Source organism: Megascapheus bottae, chromosome 10 (genome assembly GCF_031878675.1).
Source record: "Megascapheus bottae isolate mThoBot1 chromosome 10, mThoBot2.hap1, whole genome shotgun sequence".
Lineage (NCBI taxonomy): Eukaryota > Metazoa > Chordata > Mammalia > Rodentia > Geomyidae > Megascapheus > Megascapheus bottae.
The window spans coordinates 29,701,864-29,722,266 of record NC_143518.1 but is presented as its reverse complement, the minus strand read 5'-3'; the positions used below and the strand labels follow the sequence as shown (position 1 = coordinate 29,722,266).

The following is a 20,403-nucleotide window of genomic DNA, read 5'->3' as shown; positions in this document are numbered from 1 at the left end:
AAAAAACTCAGTGCTGAGGATGGAACCCAGCACCCGGATGAAATCTGACAGGCATCAATAGCAGAGGGTTTTTTGTTGTTGTTTTGTTTTTTTGTTTTTTACTCAAGGCTAGCGTTTTACCACTTGAGCCACAACTCCACGTCTGACTTTTGGCTTGGAGAGTGTCACGGTCTTCCCTGCCTGGGCTGGCTTCGAACCTCGATCCTTCTTCTTCCAGAGAAGTTAGGACTACTAGGCATGAGGCTCCGGCGCCCGCCTCCGAAGACCATGGTAAAATCACCGAGAGCGTTTCCTCCCACCACCGTTCACGGCCACTCCACGTGGTCATCCTGCATGGAGTGGTGTGTAAGGAGGGTGGCGGGAGGACGCCGTGTCCCGTCCCCAGGGCTCCAGGCCCACGCCCGGGGAGCCTCCGGGATGACGTCACTCCACCCCCGGACGCCCCGCCCCGACCACACCCCCCGCGCCAGACGCCCCGCCCCTCGGCGTCTCCTCCCTCTTTCCCTCTCTGTACGGCGGAACGTACGACGTGGGTCACGCCATACAAGCTCCCGACCTCGGAAGCAGAAAGAGCGAAAGGGCGCCCAAGAAGGCGGAAAGGCGGCCCGCGTCCGGGTCAGCGGCAGGGGGCGGGGCGGGGCGGGCGGGGCCCGGTATGGTAACGGCTCGGAAGCCGCGGGGGTTGGGCCTCAGGGAGGCGGAGACGCCGGTGACGGCCTCCGCCGCCGTCGCTGCCGCTGCCGCCGCCGCCGGTGTGGTGTGGCCCCCTCGGGCTCCTCTTAGGCCATGATGATCCACGGCTTCCAGAGCAGCCACCAGGACTTCTCCTTCGGCCCCTGGAAACTGACGGCGGCCAAGACTCACATCATGAAGTCAGCGGATGTGGAGAAGTGAGGCTCCGGAGACCCGGGAGCGGGCCGGGCTGCTGGGCCGGGGCGGGGGGCCGATGGGGCGGGGGGGGGGGGGGCCGGAGGGGCGGGGAGCCGGGCCGAGGGCCGGGCCCGGAGTCTGGGCAGCCTCCCCTGGCTCCCTGGAGGCGGGGACGCGGCCCGCTGAGTCCCGGACCTCCGATCGACGACTTGCCGACCTTAGATGGGGGTCGCCCGGGGCTGCAGGGGTGAAACTGGAACCAGCCCTGGGGTTGAGTGGAGCCCGACTGTTCTGGTGGTGGTCTTTCCCTCACACCCCCGCTCGACCTGCCCCGTGGCCCAGCCTGCGCCATCTTCCGGGTGCTTAGCGACCTTAGGTGCTAATGGCATGATGCATGTACTTAGCTTTTAGTATATGTCAGGTTAGTAACAGGGCTTTTGAGATTTTACAGGGCATGAAAGGCAAACTACACCTGGAGGGATTCTTAGTTTGGTAAGACAGACAGGCAATTAAATAATACGGGGAATAGCAGTTTAGGTCTCTCTCCCCCTCCCTCTCCCCCTCCCTCCCTCCCCCCTCCCTCCTCCCTCTCCCTCTCCCCCTCCCTCTCCCCCTCTCTCTCCCGCCTCCCTCTCCCCCTCTCTTTCCCCCCTCCCTCCCTCCCTCCCTACTTGAGATATTGTAAAGGGATCAGAAACCAGGAAGTTGGGATATCTGAACTGAATCGTGATGAGGTCTGTAGCATGGATGGAGGTATAAAGCCAGCAGAGTAAGGAGAGCAAGCTTTGAGGTACCCGAATGGAATCTTGACAAAGTTTGGGGGTGTACAGCGAGAATGAGAGTTGCTATCCTTGAAGAACTGTTCCCCGGTGATCGAAGAGTGAAATAAGAAGTCCCAGAGGGAGATCCAGGGAGGGAGCTTCAGAGGGAATTTTTATGCCAAACTAAGGAGATGAGAATTTTATCTGACAACCGCCAGGCGTAATTTGATCTAGAAACACGCTACATTATTGATGTTGTGGAAGATTTCTTTTGAGGTGGTGCACTGGATGGATGGGGCTCTGGACTACAGGGCTAGGAATATCAATAGAGAGGAGAAAAGAGGCTTTAGATTAAGTCCTTGGGTTGATAGCTAGTTGATAGCAGGAGAAAGAAAAACGAATATACTGGTTAAGAGTTTTGATTTGGAATCTTTGTAGCAATGTCATTTAACAGGAAGAGGGTCAGTTGTCACAAGATGAGTTAAGTTTGTTGAAATGTGAGGTTTGTGTGGGCCATAACAGTAGAGACCTTCAGTAGGAACTTTATAGATTTAGTATTCTGTATTCCCCCAAAAGATGACATCTGTGGGCTTAGTTCAGTAATCATCAAGTTAGAGTTAGCATTTGGACTCTTGGAAGTGAATTAAGATCATCTAGAAGTCATCCCTGAGAAAAAGTCAAGAGTTCCACCAATCATATGGAACCCTTGCATTTTAAAGTCAAGCAAAAAGCTGGGAGTGCTGGCCAGTAATCCCAGCTCTTGGAGGTTGAGGCAGGAAGAGTGAGAGTTTGAGGCTAGCTGTGCTATTTAATTAGTTCAAGGCCACTCTGGGAGACCCTGTCTCAAAACAAAGATGAGGCACAGGGAGTGAATGGCCAGGGAAGAGATGAGAGTTATAAAAAAAAATGTTTAGCTCTGTAATTAAATAGGAAAATAAATTGTAACATTTTGGAGACTCATTGAAAATATTAGGAAGATTCAGCAGAAGAATTTTCCTTGATCATAACCACAAATGTGAATATTTCCTCTTCATATAACTTTCTGTTACATATTATACCATATTATGCTATATAAAGATTAGTCCCGCTTTCTGGCTTTGTTTTTTTTTTTTTTTCTTGCGGGTCCTGGGCTTGAGCTCAGGGCCTGAGCACTGTCCTTGGACTTTCTCAAGGCTAGAGCTCTACCACTTGAGCCTCAGCACCACTTCCAGCTTTTTTCTATGTATGTGGTACCAAGGAATTGGACCTGGGCCTTTGTGCATGCTAGGCAAGCACTTTAACCACTAGGCCAAACTCCCGGCCCCTCTGGCTTTGTTTTTGAGTAGTTTATTGAAGATAAGAGTCTGATAAGGACCTTTCTACTCAGGCTATCTTTGAACCACGATCCTCAGATCTCAGCCTCCTTGAGTAGCTGGAATGACAGGTGTGAGCTACCAGTGACTGAAGCCTTTTTTTTTTTTTTTTAAACTTGTAAATATGAGTTTTCCTGTGCGCATTCTGCCCCCCCCACCATATTTGGAATCACTTATTTTGTTCTGATATCTCAAAGCTGATATTTTGATTTAAAGAGTCTAAATTTCCTGGATTGTTTTGCTTAGTTGCTGCTCCAGGGTGGAATGTGTATTGGTACAATCCTTTTGGAAGTCCCTAGGAGGAAGGGCTGGTTTTCCTTACCATTGAAAAGTGCTTTTGCTTTTTTTTAATCACTGCAGTTTGCAAAAAGTTGAGAATTTTGATGAAAAATTATTTTTTCTACAAGTGATGGGATCTATAGTCTTTTCACTGTATTAATGTAGTTGTCATATCTGAAGGTAAAGTTCACCAGCTAATGGAAACATGACCAATAAGTCATCTCCTAGGCAGACATATATAGACAAAAAAAAGTTCAGTGTAGACTTAATATTTTTCTTCCTTTTTTTTGATGTTAAGTGATAGAGTGCTTACCTTGTGAAAGATTTGATGCTGAGAGTGGATGATGGAGGCACTCTAGAGTTGAATGAATATATTTACTTAGTCATGTTATTTAACTCATTCTATAATGTAGGAATAATTACGACAGGATGAAAATGAAACAAATGCCAACAGTGAGGAATTGCATTTATGACTCAGGTGTTAGAGGGCTAGCCTTGAGCATAAAAGTTGAGACAGCACCTAGAACCCTGAACTCAAGCACGAGGATTGGCATACACATACACATACGCGTGCATGCGTGTGCGCGCACACACACACACACACGCGTGCGATACAAAATAAATCTCATTTGACTTTTGGTTGGTTATGTGCAGGTTAGCTGATGAATTACATATGCCATCTCTCCCTGAAATGATGTTTGGAGACAACGTTTTAAGAATCCAGCACGGCTCTGGCTTTGGAATTGAGTTCAATGCTACAGATGCATTAAGATGTGTAAACAATTACCAAGGGATGCTTAAAGTAGCCTGTGCAGAAGAGTGGCAGGAAAGCAGGTGAGAATTTAGACTGTTATGGCTAAACCAAAAAGCAAAGGATTGAAAGATTCAGCAAAATGAAAGGCTGGTGTTATTATGTTATTATTGAACTTTATAATTGGTTATTCTAGAGTTCATGTTTTTAGCCATAACTTCAAAATTAATTACCTTTATCACTTGAATACTTGTTGAGTTGAATTGAAATACAGTTGAGTTGAGCTATGTAAGATTTATGTTTTCAAACCAGAGTTTTTAGTCAAAGTTCCTTAGTCAACATTACTTTCATATTCCTGTTTTAAAGAAAAACATGATTTGTATCAAGTATTTTTGGACTGTTAGAATTAAGAAAAAGTATTTGGTAATCAAATCAGTCTACTTTAGGCCTATTTTGAAGTAGGTGTCTTGGAAGATACAAGCCTTCTTGTCATATTCTCAAGCAGGGTTCAGACCACTTGGAAAAACTACATCAATGCATAACTTAAATAAGTAATGTTTGTGCTAGCAAACTAAGGTGTTATACTAGTGAATTGTGACAAGTATATATGTGTTGTAGGACATTTCACGTTATTTGTGATATGTGAACATTGATAATACATATTTTGCATTACTGAATATGATCCTTCTCATTTTTGTATTCGAGGACGGAGGGTGAACACTCTAAAGAAGTTGTTAAACCATATGATTGGACCTATACAACAGATTACAAAGGAACATTACTTGGAGAATCTCTTAAGTTAAAGGTAAATCCTTATTTTACTCCTATGAGTCATTGTTTTGGAAAGTTCTAACATTAGAACTTTCTAGTAATGTATTAGGTCTGTCTGTCTTTCTTTCTCTCTTTTTTTGGTTGGTCGTGTGGCTTGAACTGTGGGCCTGAGCATTATTTCTGAGCTCTTCATCTCAAGACTAGTACTCTACCACTTGAGCCATAATGCCATTTCTGGCTTTCAGGTGGCTAATTGGAGAGTTTCACTTTCTGTGCCTGGGTTGGCTTTCAATCTTGATCCTCAGTCTCTGCCTCTTGAGTGGCTAGGATCATAGGCATGAGCTGCCAGCCTGGCTTAGATTTTTCTAGTAATGTATTAGCCTTTCTTTCTTTGTTTTTGTTTTCTGCTTCCAGATTATTTTTGGTAATTTATTGGAAATAAGAGTCTCACAGACTTTCTTGCCTGGGCTGGCTTTGAGCTGAACCTCCATCCTTAGATCTTTGCCCCTTTGTTAGGATTACAGATGTCAGATGTGAGCCACCAGCTTTTTGCCAGTACTTTTTTTTTTTTTTTTGCCAGTCCTGGGCTTGGGCTCAGGGCTTGAGCACTGTCCTTGGACTTTCTCAAGGCTAGCACTCTACCACTTGAGCCTCAGCACCACTTCCGGCTTTTTGCTATGTATGTGGGGTACACATATATAGAACCCGGGTCTTCGTGCATGCTAGGCAAGCACTCTACCACTAGGCCAAACTCCGGGCCCTTACCAGTACTTTTATTTTGCTGCTTTTCTGTTTTGATTGCAAAACCTAACTGTTAAGGTATTTATTTATTGATTTTTTTTTTCCAAATTAAAGAAGTGGAATAATTTTTCTTTTGCCAGTCTTGGGGCTTGAACTCAGGGCCTTGGCACCATCCTTGAGCTCTTTTGCTCAAGGCTAGTGCTCTGTTGCTTGAACTACAGCACCACTTCTGGCATCTGTGTACGTGGTATCAGGGAATCCAACCCAAGGTTTTGTGTATGCTAGGCAAGCACTCTACCACTAGGCTATGCTCTTGGCCCTGGAATAATGCTTATCTTTCCTTCTTCCCTTCTTTCCTTCCCTTCTTCCTGCCTACCCATTGCCTAGGTTGTCCTCGAACTCTTTTGCTCATATGATCCTCTTGTGTGTGCTTCTTGAGTTTCTGGACTCCTAGAGTCTCCTGTGTTACACTGTGCTTAGATTGAAATGATACTTCATAAAAGTATGGATGGTTTCAGAATGGCCCACTGCTTCAGTGTTAATAGTGCTCATGAGCAAAAAGCATATATCCTTGGTAAGGTAGAAGATGATTTAAACAGACCCTTTTAACTAGCAGTTTAGAAGTTTTCAAATGAATAAACAGAACTATATGAGCAAATAGAACTTTGGCAGACAACTTTGGTGTCTGTCCTGTCTGTATTATGTATGAATCTGGTATGATTTAGGCAGGTTGCTTAAGTCTCAGTTTTATCAGTGAATCAATTAAGTGGAAACGTAACAGCGAGTTTGGTTATGAATTAATTAATGGAAAAGTTCTCATTAAATTCTGAAGCACTATATTAGTGTTAAATTCCATCTGTGCAAGTCCTGCTTAAGATTCCTTTTATGGTTAATGACACTAACAGCTGAAATGAGTTATGGGATAGTTGTGTTGTATTTTAACATCTTACGGTGTGGCTGAAATTAAGCAAATGTGATGTTCCATGTCTCTAATATTACAGATTATGAGAATTATTTATTGAAAGTTATTATTGGAGTTGGTTTTTTTTTTGCCAGTCCTGGTGCTTAAACTCAGGGCCTGAACACTGTCCTTGGGTGTTCCTCAAGGCTAGAGCTCTACCCTTTAAGCCACAGCGCTACTTCCAGCTTTTTCTATGTATGTGGTACTGAGGAATTGAATCTGGGTTTTCATGCATGTTAGGCAAGCACTCTACCACTAGGCCAAAATCACAGCCCCTTGTGTTTAGAACCAAGTGTTAAGGAGATAGAATGAGATATGGGTCCTTGTCTCTACAGAGGTTTTTAGTTTCAGGAAGATAGAAGTTCATAGTTTTATAAATGTGCTCTCCAAGAGCCAGGAGACACAATGATAGAGATTGAAACAAAAAATTGGCTCAGCAAGGCAAAATTTATTTCTGCAGAAAGGTGTACCATCAGCCAAAAATTAGACAAGCAATCACATAGAGCAGGTTGTGTGCCTTCTTATTTAACCCTAACCACAGGCCCGGTCTCTCTGCCCAGATTGGTTGAGCTCAGCTTCTCAGTCTACTTATGAATGGCTAGTTTGAATAGGGTGAAGTGTATTTACATAAAGTAACTTTGAAATAAGGTTAACTGTACACAAGATATCTTAAAACACTCCCATACCCTTGCTATTTCCTTTACTATCTTCCATGTGTCTTAATTCTGAAAAAAAAAATCAGATAAGACAAGACCTTACTTTTCTGAAGATTCTTACCTCAAAAATGTTCCTCTTTTCCTAAACTGGGGCCTAACCACTGGGGCCAAAGCATGAACTTGTAAGCAACATACTTTGATAGAAAGGAGTCTAGGCCAAGAGTGTGGCCTAATGATGGTAGAGTGCTTGCCTAGCATCCACGAAGCCCTGAGTTCAATTCCTTTGTACTACACACGGAAAAAGCCAGAAGTAGTGCTTTGTGCTTTGGCTCAAGTGGTAGAGCACTGGCCTTGAAAAAACTCAAGGACAATGCCCAGGCCTTGAGTTCAAGCCTAAGGGCTGGCAAAAAAAAAAAAAAAAAAAATTCTCACAATAGGAGGTACTGAATTCTTATGGTCTATTTCTAGCCCTCCGACATTCCAAGCTTCATTTTTGTTGTTGTTTCTTTCTAGGAAAAAATACAGGTTTTGGAAGAATATGTACTCCTTTATTCATTTATCAGGAATATCTTGAGTTCTTACTGTGTAGCAGGCACTAATTCCAGAAACTGGCAGGGTAGGGACTCCTTTCTCCACAGACCAAGTTGTGGGGTGTTTCTCAAGTGTATGGGAAAAGAAAACAGCACCAAGATCTGCACTGGAGGGGAATACTTGAAGGCTTTGTGCCTACTGCCTTCCTGTCTCAGTGCTTTGAGATCCCACCCAGCTGGAAACGATCTTATGGGAGAGAGGACACTGGGGAAGGAAGTCATGCCACCTGGCAGATCGGGATCAGAGCTCTGTCTCCACAGAGCTCTATAGGTGATGGGACTTGTTTCTGGACACAAAGAGAGGCTACCAAACACCTCATTATTCTCTATAGCCTAATGAACTCAGCAGGTGTGCTGACTTTCCTCCTCCCACCACCAGGGTCAAAGAAAGTTGTCTCAAATGTCTCTCATGGCTATGTCCTCCCCAGACACTGTGGCAAGGTTTTCCCAGGCTCCCCAACTTAAGATTGTACCTAGTTTCAGGTCCCCAGAGTAGCTCAGTCTCAGAGGACAAAAGGCTCCCCCTGCCTCACCCCTCCAAGATAGCACCTGGGTAGAAAACTATGCTATTGGGAGTGATGAAATGTATTCTTTCGCCAATACTAGCCTGCCATGCATAGGGGTCATTGTCAGACCAAGTCCCTTGCCCTGGAGTTAAGGCCCACAAGAATTGTAGGTTGTCCTGCAGCTAAGAGTACCAATCTGTTGTCACCAGGGTTGCCCAGCCTACCTTGTGGTGGTGTCTTTTGCTCCCAAGATGTTGCTTCTTTCTTTTCTTTCTTTTTTTTTTTTTTTGCCAGTCCTGGGCTTGAGCTCAGGGCCTGAGCACTGTCCTTGGACTTTTCTCAAGGCTAGAGCTCTACCACTTGAGCCTCAGCACCATTTCTGGCTTTTTTCTATGTATGTGGTACCGAGGAATCGAACCCGGGTCCTCGTGCATGCTAGGCCAGCACTTTAACCACTAGGCCAAACTCCCGGCCCCAATGTTGCTTTTTTCTGTATCACTTTTTTGGTTATCCTGGCTGTTGTTACAGGGTTTCAGAGGGGAAATGCTGACACTATTTTCTAATGAACTATCAGTTGTGTCTACAGTTTTGGAGGCAAGGTATATTATGATCCTTAATATCTTTTTCTGATGATATCCATATTTAGAACTATATGCTGTGGCTGTGCAGAGGAGACTAGTAAGTAAAACTTTATTGGAACCTAGTAAATTACTTTTGTTTGGTGTGGGGCTTGAACTCTGGGCCTGGGCGCTGCCCCCCTGGGCCTGGGCATTGTCTCTGAGCTTTTCAGCTCAAGGCTACCACCCTACTCCTTCAGCTACAGCCCACTTCCAGTTTTCTAGTGGTTAATTGGAGATAAGAGTCTCATAGACTTTAGTGCCTGGGCTGGCTTTGAACCTTGATCCTCACATCTCACCTCCTGAGTAGATAGGATTACAGTTGAGCCACTATGCCTAGCTTGGTTTTTTTGAGATGGAATTTTGCTGAGGCCCAGGCTGGCCTTAAATCCCTGATTCTTCTATCTTTAGCTCCTTTGCTGTGGGTCAATAGATATAAACCAAATGCTGAGCTTTTTAAATTTAAAAATAAAAAAGTGTTTCTTTAAATTTTTCTTTTAGGTCGTACCTACAACAGATCATATTGATACAGAGAAATTGAAAGCCAGGGAACAGATTAAATTTTTTGAAGAAGTTCTCCTGTTTGAGGATGAACTGCATGATCATGGAGTTTCAAGCCTGAGTGTGAAAATTGTGAGTATTATGATTTCTGTTTAAATTGATAACATTCTTTCATTAACATGATGTCATGATTTCTCTGTGGTTTAGAGTGTATCCTTTTAAGTATTTGAGTTGTATGAATAATACTGGTATATTGTTAAGATTTAATTTAGCTGTTGATTATTTGCATATTATTTAACTGAGATGAAAACTATGGCTTTTTACAGTTTGAATTAGAGATGCTACTTATAGGATCTGCAGCCATCAAGGTGGATTTCATTTAAGAAAATGATCTGGTTATATGTTAGGATTTTAGTGTATCATTACATCACCACTTCAGTTTTTTAGGATAGAAGTAGAAAACAGAAATAACAATTGTAATTCTTTTTTCTTTTTGTTTCATCATTTCGCTGTGCAGGACAAACTACTTCTGTTAATAGTGATATTGGTGGAACATGCTTAAAAGAATACTAAATAAGCCATAGCAGTTGATTTTATTTACTAGTAGACTATAATTAGGCTCCTAATACTTTCCAGAAAAACTTCAAGTGAAACTTTATTAAATATCTCAGTTGTTAGTTCCCAGCTTAAAGGTTACCTCTTCTGTATGACATTTTACAAGCCCTAGGAAAAATTAAATAAGCCTTTTTCATACTTTCATAATAAGTGTTTTTTTTTGGGAAACACTTTTCTAGTACTTGCATAGGATCTGTCAAGGATAGATATTTCAGTATTAAAACTGTTCTTGAGCAAAATTGATTGTGGGTATTCTGATTTCAATAACAATAAAAAATAAAGCAATAATAAAAGAGAGCAGTATATGTGTATGCGTGTTTATTTATTTATTGTTTTTTAGTGCCAGTCCTGGGCCTTGAACTAAAGACCACTTGAGCCTGGTGGTTAATCAGAGATAAATGTCTCGTAGACTTTCCTGCCCAGCTGGCTTTGAACTCTAATCCTTAGATTTTAGCCTTCTGAGTTGCTAGGATTACAGGTGTGAGCCTGTTTTAATATTAAGCTACTCATTTAGTATATTTGTTTTAAAGTTATTTTATTTTACCTGTAGAATTGTAGAATTTGGAATTACAGTGTTTTTAGAGAATTAGCTAGTCTAACTTCTTTATTTCTATATTTCATAGACCAGCTTCTAAAAGATTAGTTTACCAAAGATTATAAAATTAATTGGCTAAAGCCAGATGAGATCGCTCACTCCTGTAACCTAGCTACTCAGGAGGCTGAGATCTGAGTATCAAGGTTCAAAGCCAGCCCAGGCACAAAAGGACCTGAGACTCTTATCTCCAATTAACCTCTAGAAAATGGGAAGTGGGGCTTGGCTCAAGGGTAGGGTGGTAGCCTTGAGCTGAAGAGCTCAGGGACAGTGCCCAGGCTGAGTTCAAACCCCATGACCCACAAAAAAATTAATAAGTAATTGGCTGGCAAGCCTTTCTATTTGTCTGATAGATACACTTTTCTGAGATTAGATAGTTGTTTCGCAGCACCTTAGGGTACTACATTATTCACTTAAAACTCCAATTTTGTTTTTTCATTTAGCTTAATTCACACTCCAGTTTATGCAGTCTCTTTCACTTGTCAACTTATCTACTGAATTGCTATGTGGAATTTTCATTGTGAGTGTGTATGTTTGAGTTTGCATTGTATCTGAAGGGGTGGCTAAATCTATGAGTTAGGTAGATATAGGGAACATAAGTGTTTTTGAGGATGAAAGATAGGGAAGTAAATATATTCTGTACAGTTAAGTGGTATAGTTAAGTCTCAGACTGAAGAGTAGTGACTTAATGCTGGTGTAAGTTTTGTATGTTATAGGATTGCATATTTTAAGAATGCTTGCAACAATTTTATTAGAATAGTGCTCTTCCTGGTTGGTTTCTTTTCAACACTGTTAACAGATCAGTTCTAAGTAAAATAAGTGGCATAGTCTCTGGCTTAAGCAATGAGGATAGACAAATACAGTTCACTCTACAGAAGCAAAGACTAGTCTGGTAATTATGGAAGCAGGCCAGCAAGGCCTGGGAAGCTTAGAAAGTAGACCTTTTCAAGACAGAAAGCGTTAAGGTCAGTATCATATGATAGAGAGGGCCTATAAGCTTAGAATGAGGTAGTGCTGGTTATAATAAAATTGTATATATAGTTTTTGGCAATTAGGATGTTCTTATTCACTAGGCAAGAACAACTTAAATCACACAAAATAAAAGGACAAAATAAAAGGTAAAGATGGGGGTGTTGTTTACAGAATTACAGGAAATCAAGTACAAAGATATGGCTAATAAAGGACATGAAATTAAAAGAGGGATGTGTGTACGTGCGCACATGTCTGTGTGTATGTGTGTGCATGCGTGTGCCCCTTTATGTGTTTTAAAATGGTAGAGACTTTAGCGTGTTTAGATGATGACTTGAAAATGGCTTATAGTCGAGTGGAGAAAATGCTGTGAGGACTCTGAGAATGAGAGGAGTAGGCAAAGAAGAAAACTTGAGACTACTTAGGGGAGATACTATCTATGTTAGATACTTGTTATCTCATTTAATTTTCAAGAAAACCTAGTTTTTCATGTTCCTGTTTTGTAAATGAAGAAATAGCTTGTTAGAGATAATAAGTAACTTGCTCAGGATCATTCAGTCAGTGAATCAGTTTGACTCTTCTGCTCTTACTCATCATTCTCTAGGATATAGGTCCTGGGGAGAAGGTTTAGCCTTTGACAGGAGAAGAGAGATATGCTTCTTTGATGGTGATAGGAGGAAAGGGAATGGGATGTAGGTAAGTCTGCCTCTATTCCAGTCATTCCTAAACCTGGAGCTTATCAGGATTTTTAAAGCAGATTAGAAATTTGTCATAATACTATACAGTTAGGGATATTTGACAGTGGACACATAGTTCCAAGGAGACTATTGATGAGCAACAACCATGCTTGTTCAGGGTGCCTGGGGTTCAGTACTGTATTACAGATGCTTGATTTATTTTTCCACTCAGTTTCTGCTAAAGACAAGCAATCTTTCAAGGAGTCTAAAATTTTCACTTTAGGGTTTAAGTTAAACACATTCACCTTAGTTTTTAGGCACCGTTGCTTTTTTGGGAGGCATATTTTCACAAAAGGTCAGGGAATCACAGTAGCTCAGACCACGATTTCAACACAGTGATGACAGTGAAGGGCTGACTGAGAGCTTCTCGTTAGTATTATAATGTAGGCAGTAAGTTAAAGGGTTTTGGTTGTTGGACTTGGGGCTTGGAACTCTGGGCCTGAGTAGGCCAGCTTTCTACAACTTGAACGTAGCACCATGTCCTGCTTTTTCTGAATAGTTTGTTGGAGATAAGAATCTCTAGGACTTTTCTGCTTGGGCTGCCTTTTTTTTTTTTTTTAACATTTTTATTTTGTTTTTATTAGCTTGCATTCATTGTTAGAACTTTATAAGTTTACAATATGCTCTAATTCCCTCTATCCAGAGTTTTTAGTTTAAGAAATCATTTTAGGGTCGGGAGCGTAGCCTAGTAGTAGAGTGCTTGCCTCGAATGCACTAAGCCCTGGTTCAATTCCTCAGTATCACATACACAGAAAAAGCTGGAAGTGGCGTTGTGGCTCAAGTGGCCAAGCGCTAGCCTTGAGCAAAAAGTGCCCAAGGACAGTGTTGGGCTGCCTTTTAATTGTGAGTCTCATATCTCAGCCTCCTGAGTAGGTTTATAGGCCTGAACCACCAGTGCCTAGCTAAGTTAAAGTTTTAAACTTTGAAATTTCTTTAGATTTTGTGTTTTCTTTCTTTTTTCTTTTTTTCCCCAGAGGAAAGGGACAGAATTGGGGTTTGGACTCAGCGTCTTGAGATTGCTTGGTTTTCTTTTTTCTGGCTGGCACTTTGCTTAACTAGAGCTGGAATCTTGTGGACTTTTCTGCCTCGGCTGGTTTTGAATTGCAGTTCTCTACATCTCAGCCGCCTGAGTAGCTATTCATTTATTTATTTGTACCTGATCAAAACTGCTTGTAATACATATGGGTTAAGATAGTCTTACTGCCCATAGTATATTTGATAACTGGAAAGGTGATGATGGTAGACATGTGAGAATGGAGGTAGTTCCTGATCTTAGTTATTTATATACATACATTTCTCCAACTGGATAATAGTATATTTTCCAAGCTGCAGATTATGAGAATAGATAATCGATTCAGACTGACATGTTGACTACTGCTAGAGAATGATTAAAACTCACTTGAAAAGGTCATTTGATCAGTTTTATTCACTTAGAGCTTTTCTTGGTTTAATGAAATATATATTTCATTATAGATTATAGAATCTTGGCTACTTGGAAGGCTAGATCTGAGGATCAGAGTTCAAAGCCAGCCTGTGCAGAAAAATTTATGACTTTTATCTCCAGTTAACTAGCAAAAATCTGGGTTCATGTAATAGAGTGCTAGCAAGAAAGCCAAGTAAGTGTGAGAGCTCCTGGCACTAGTTCAAGCCCTAAAACTTGAAAAAAAAAAGTTATCTTTCAAATAAAATTCTTATCATAGTTGACGCGTTATTTTATTTTATTTTATTTTGTGCTGGTACTGGGGATTGAACTCAGGGCCTCTCTTTACCTCAGCCTTTTCAATTATAACTCTGCTACTGGCATTTTGCCGATTCATTGGAGATTAGATTTGACTACCCAGGTTGGCTTTGAACCTCCTGAGTAGCTAGGACTACAAGTGTTGGCCATACCTCTCTGACGATTTTGTTTTTGTTTTTTTTTTGGACAGCCTTGGGGCTTGAACTCAGGGCCTGGGCACTGTCTTTGAGCTTTCTCAAGGCTAGTGCTCTATTACTTGAGCCAAAGCACCACTTCTGGCTTTTTCTGTGTATGTGATACCAAGGCAAGAAACACAGGACTTCCTGGGTGCTAGGCAAGCACTCTCCCACAAGACCACACTCCTGACCCCCCTTCTCTGACTTTTTTTTAAAGCAGATTTGTGTTCTTTTTCTGAGTGCTAATTGAACTTTAACAGCAGCTACATGCAACATCATTTGATCAGTTTGGCTGGTAAATTTTTTGAACATTCTAATTTTATCCTTTCATTTATATAACTCTAGTTAAGATCTTGATTTTTTTTTTTTTAAATTACTGGGAGTTTGAACTCAGTTCTTCATACTTGTCTACCACTTGAGCAGTTACTCAGTTTTCTGAGTCAGGAGGATTACAGGCATGAGCCACCAGTACCTAGCTTCTTTAGCATTTTTTTGCTTGAGGTTAATGCTTTACCACTTGAACCGCAGGCTCTTATTTCCTGCTTTTTGGTGGATAATTGGAGATGAGAGTCTCACAGACTTTCCTGCCCCTGCTCGCTGTATACCCATTATCCTCAGATCTGAGACTCCTCCTGAGTAGGTAGAATTACATTTGTGAGCCATCAGAGCCCAGCCAGCATATTCTTTATAAATATATATAATTGTAATTAATAGAAGGGTTATTACATTATATTCGCCAGATAGAAGGTGCATTACTTCACATACATTGATAACCTTTCAGCATATTCTTTTTAAATATCAAAATACCACATACTTCTTCCAATTCTTCTCTTCCTGCCATTAAGAACCACCTACTTGCTTTGAACTAAATGTGGTTTTCTTCAGTAATTACAGTTGGAAAGCATGGGTGTTTGTAGATGCTCCATAGATAAAAAATGTCAGGAATATGATAGTGTTGTGATAAACTAGTCTTTGGAAATATGAAATAGTGCCTAATTGGACAAAAACATACCATTTAAAGTTTTCTTACCTTTCTTGTATGTAAAGTGAATAGAAGTGAGTAGCAACAAAGAACTAAATGGTTCTCTCATTTTAATTTTACTACTGTTGACTTAAATTATGAGTATAATCATTAAAAGAAATGCCCATTATAATTTTTACATTACCGAATGTTTTAAGTCTTAAATTGCAATTTCTTTTGACCCAGCAGACAGTTTTTTCTACTGCCAGAAATTGAAATCATGTTGTTAAAATTTGTGCAGGTTTTGAGATTAAAGCTAAGACATGTAATTCAGAGATTCTACATACAGATGATCTTTGGTTCAACTTAGGATTTTTGGCTTTATAATGAGGTAAAACTGTAATTTTGTCTTGAATGTTGATGTTCTCCCAGGTTAGCATTGTGGAGTGATGCTCGGCTTTCATTCAGCCACATGACCACCTAAGTAAATGACTGATGCTTTAGTGTATATTGTGTTGCTAAGTGAGGTTATTCAGAAATTAAATTTAATAAATACCGTTTATACTTATATAAATTCAATTTGTTATGGATTTATTTGGATAGTAACCTTATCATAAGTCAGTGAACAGCTTTCCTGTTAACTTAGTCTTCTTTCAATGCTTCCTCAAAAAATGATTTTTCTTTTAGCACAGTAATTAAGTTTTCATTTAAATATTAATATACTTGTTTGTTTTTTTCAGAGAGTAATGCCTTCTAGCTTTTTTCTACTATTGCGGTTTTTCTTGAGAATTGATGGGGTGCTTATCAGAATGAATGACACAAGGCTTTACCATGAGGTACTTACCTTATGCAGTGAATTGATATTGGGCCTGCTTGTTTTCAGTATGATATTGAAATTCAGTAATACTTGGTATTATGTGAAAGTTTTAAAATCTGTAGTCTTGAGTTTTTCAGTTTACTGTTGACTACACTGTTGTCAAATAGTAGTTTTTTTTTTCAAAATATTTTCTAAAAGGCAATTCTAAAGAGTGAGGGGGTAGTGATGCTTTATAGTTTATTTTTTTAGTAAGTTTAAAAAATTATTTTATTGTCAGGGTAATGTATAGAGGGGTTATAGTTACATTTGTAAGGTAGTGAGTACATTACTTCTTGAACATTGTTAGCCCTTCCCATGTTATTCTTCTACTTCCATCCCCCATCCCCTTCTTAATAAATTTTAAGAGTGGAATGTTTAAATTGATTCATAAAAATTTCTACATATACTCATAGACATCTGTCTTTTCTGAATAAGGTTTTACCTTTAGATTTGTGGTCACATAGAATGAGGATTAAAGAAGCTTTTATATAAATAAATTTATTGCAACATTTTTATTTTTAAATTAGGCTGACAAGACCTATATGCTACGAGAATATACATCACGAGAAAGCAAAATTGCTAATTTAATGGTAAATATTTACAGATTTTTTTTAGAAGTGGAGTTATAATATTTCAATGTCATCAGTTTACCTCAGCTTATATCTGTGAATTCATTCATTTATAGGGCTCTATTGGGTAAATCCTACAAAAGCATAACTTAGTTCTGAGTTTGTCTCAATCATGAAACTATCTGGAGTTGTTAGATATCTTGACCATCCCTCAGTCTAATGTCTACATTTTTTTCTGGAGAAACTGAGATTCAGAGGAGTGATTTAACCCGAGCTCCATGACTGGTATCAGTGGATATGCAACTGGCACTGATTTGATGTTCTTTCCCCTTGTCACCATTTAAGAATGTCTAGTAAAATTGTTTTTTTTTTCTTTCTAAAATGTGGCAGTTTTGCACTATGATTTGTTTTGGCATGATTTTCCTTTAGTTTTTGCTCCTTTAGAACCTGGAAGAGCTTCTTAGTACTTAGGAATTTACCATGAGTGGCTAAAAGTTAATACCTTTCCACAAACAGTATTATTTTACCCTTTCTCTTTATTTTTGTTCCAAGACTGGAGCTGGAACTTGGTACTTGATAAATTTTTCATTGGCTAGTGCTCTACCCACTGAACCATGCTTCTAACCTCTTATTACTTATTTTTATCTTGATATATTTGGTTTAGAAAAGTGACTCAGATTTTAATAGTCTGTCTATGCGCTGAACTGTAACTGTGCTTTCCAGTTACTAAAGCATCATGAACCAGATAATTGATTGGATGTGTTAAATTCTTACATTTATGGTAGCATTTATAAATTACATAACCATGTGATCCTTGAAAATTAGTAAAATTCAATGATTGAGATACAGGAAATATTGGTTATTTCTAGAAGCACTTAACGATGTTCTGTATATTCATTTATTTCATTCAATTTGGAAATTGGTATGATTTATGAATACTTGAACCAGAATATTAAAAAAAATCAGTTCTGTAATTGAGTATATGCTAATATAATTTATGTATTTTTCTAGCATCTTCCACCTGCCCTCTTCACGGAACCTAATGAAATATCACAGTATTTACCAATAAAGGAGGCAGTTTGTGAGAAGCTAATATTTCCAGAAAGAGTTGATCCTAACCCTTCAGACTCACAAGAAAGTACACCTGTGGAATAGAATGTGACATGACATGTTTTCACTGTGGAATCTGACTGGACATGTTAGCTATTTGTAGGGGTTATTTTTGTTATGAGCATTAATTACTTGCTTGTGTGCAGATTTTCTGTAGCCTTAAAGGAAATCAAAATAAAAGGTTGAAGGCAGGTTCCACTCAACTGCTGTTTGTACTGTCTATCTTCAAATTCATAATCCAGATTTGTATGTTCTGGAGTTAAATTTGGATTTCTAAATTATTACAAAGTATGACCTCAGCAGTAGTGATGTGTACATGTCTCATGAGCTGTGGACATAATATGCATCCATCATGAAACACTGTCTTCAACTATGAAGAGGCTAATTTAAGTCACAATTCCTTGTGACTTTCATAGGATTCCTCATTTTGCATGTTGATGTACTAGCTGTTCATTTTGGGCTTTCTGATATTTATTCACACTTATGGAGAGTTGTGACTTGTCACTTAGTAAATTAATCTTGTGGTTTAATAATCTTTACCTACAAAAACAAAAAAATGTACTTAGCCCCTAATTTCAGTTAACTGAAATTTAAAGCAAGTTTTAGACCCAAGAAACCAAGAAATCCAAGTGTTTTGGGAAACTTAAGCTATTACGTGCCTGGAAACTTGGACAGAATTTCCTAGAGTATCAGAGCTGTCTTTCCTCCATCTTTTTAGTACAGAGCCTTGTTAATACAGTATAAAAAGGAAATTTCAAATAATCTAGTTATTTTGATGATGACCATTTAAAAATTTATATTCTTTTCTACCTTTCTAGATGGTCTTCATAAAGTAGAAAATTATATAAGCATCAAGTAAGGAAGTAAATTCTTAAGTAACTTTTTTTAAAGAGCAAGGAGGAAATTACGTCTTTGTTCTAGCTTGAAATAACTGTTATATTTCCACTTGATGGGTAAGCTATTAAATAAGAATATCTAATTGAAAGTATTAGCAAAGCCCTTCAGATATGAGCCTGAAGATAAATTTCAGTGAAAAAAATACATTTGGATATTCATCAGTGCCCAAGCTTTGATATATAGTTGTGAGCCAAACAGGCAGCGTATATCTTGTTAACTAAATTTGGTCACAGTTAGTTTTAGTATTTGTCTGTCTTTTTAATTACCTCCAAAGTATAGGAAATTAGGATTTTGTTGTTCATTGTATATTAAATATACCTGTATTTGAAGTTTTCTCAGGAAAGTGTGATGATGTGTATACATGTATGTATATATGGGTATGTCTACATACAGGTATACATTTTACTCAGCTTTCTGTTTTATTTGCCATGCAGATTTAAATAGAACAGAGTCTATTCATGCAGATTATAAGAAATGAAAACTTTAAGAATATTCATTAATTGGTGTTTCTGGGTAATGTATACTATGTGCATATGTGTGTATACACACATGTATTTTTAAAACTTGGTTGATAGAAATGTCTTGGTCTCCAAGTAGTCTTAGATTACTTATTTTGATAATGTATTGCTAAACATTGTGGAGACTTAAAAGAATTGATTTTTTTTTTTAAAGAATGTAGAAGGTGGTTAGGATTAGTGTACTTCTGAAAATTTCATTAGTTTTACTCCTATGGGGAATACCAAGAAAATGTATTAGGCCATTGCTAAGTATGACATATACCATTTTATATTTATTTGTTGCAATGTCTTTTGTAAGAATAAAAATGAGGAATTACTGATCTATGTTTTGATATTTTAATTTACTTCAGCTTTTCTTCATTGAAGTAGAGTGGTTTGGGAGTATATCTTCCTTTCTTTGTTCATTATGTTTTGAACTTGGTCAACACTGTAGACAAATTCTCCATGCAGACTATACTGTAAATGAAAACTGAATGGTAGTTTACCTCTGGGTTCTTATCCCTTCTTTCCTTCTCTTCCTCACTACTGCCTCTTCTTTTTGTTTTTGGTCAGTCATGGGGCTTTAACTTGGGCCTTGGTGCTATCCCTGAGTACTTCAGCTCAATGCTAGTATTCTCTCACTTGAACCACAGTGCCACTTCTGGTTTTCTAGTGGTTTATTGGAGATAATAGTCTCATGGACTTTTGTGCCCAGACTGTCTTTGAATCAATATCCTCTACGCATATTTTAATCAGCCAATAATTTTTTTATGTTGGGATAAGATGTTCTGCTTTTGAAAATATGAACCTCGTGTATGTCATTCTGTTCAACTTTGAGTACTGTGGGTTCAACATCCAAGATTACAGTGATGGGAATACATAATGTAGTTAACCTTCCATATGCATGGGTTCTACACTTGAGAATTCAACTAACCATGCATCAAAAAATACTTGAGAAAAATCACATCTGCACTGAGCAAGTCTTATATTCTTCCTCGAACATTACACTTTAACCATTATTTATATGACATTCACTTGTTAGGTATTATGAAAAATTTAGCTGGGCACTGGTGCTCACCCTTGTAATTTTGTGTGATACATTTGAACATCATCCTAAAGGAGAAAGGGATCCTTTGTATCAAGCCCCTATAAATACGGAGGGGCAACTATATTTTCAGAGGGCTAAAGTCTAGTGGAGGAGACCAAAATTTACTGAGTGTAGTGGTGGAAGTAGTAATAACTTAAGATGAAAAAAATCAACTTTAGTAGAGATAATCAGATTTTAGCTTTGGAAGATGCAGAAAACCTTGGGATCGTTGCCAGTTTAACA

At 39.1% G+C, this 20,403-nt stretch overlaps 1 protein-coding gene across 2 annotated transcripts; it reads left to right on the top strand.

Moving 5' to 3' along the window:
- The first annotated feature begins 481 nt into the window (after positions 1-481).
- On the top strand, positions 482-19,414 carry Tiprl (TOR signaling pathway regulator). Of its 2 annotated transcripts, none has more exons than XM_090340509.1 (7): positions 482-615; positions 3,917-4,096; positions 4,719-4,818; positions 9,357-9,488; positions 15,885-15,980; positions 16,528-16,590; positions 17,581-19,414. In XM_090340509.1, the coding sequence occupies exons 2-7, from the start codon at positions 3,936-3,938 to the stop codon at positions 17,722-17,724; spliced, it is 696 nt and encodes a 231-aa protein (XP_090196635.1). In that variant the 5' UTR covers positions 482-615; positions 3,917-3,935; the 3' UTR covers positions 17,725-19,414. The 2 variants fall into 2 exon arrangements, with proteins under 2 accessions (XP_090196635.1, XP_090196634.1); XM_090340508.1 differs by lacking the exon at positions 482-615 and adding an exon at positions 672-890.
- Positions 19,415-20,403: the final 989 nt, after the last annotated feature.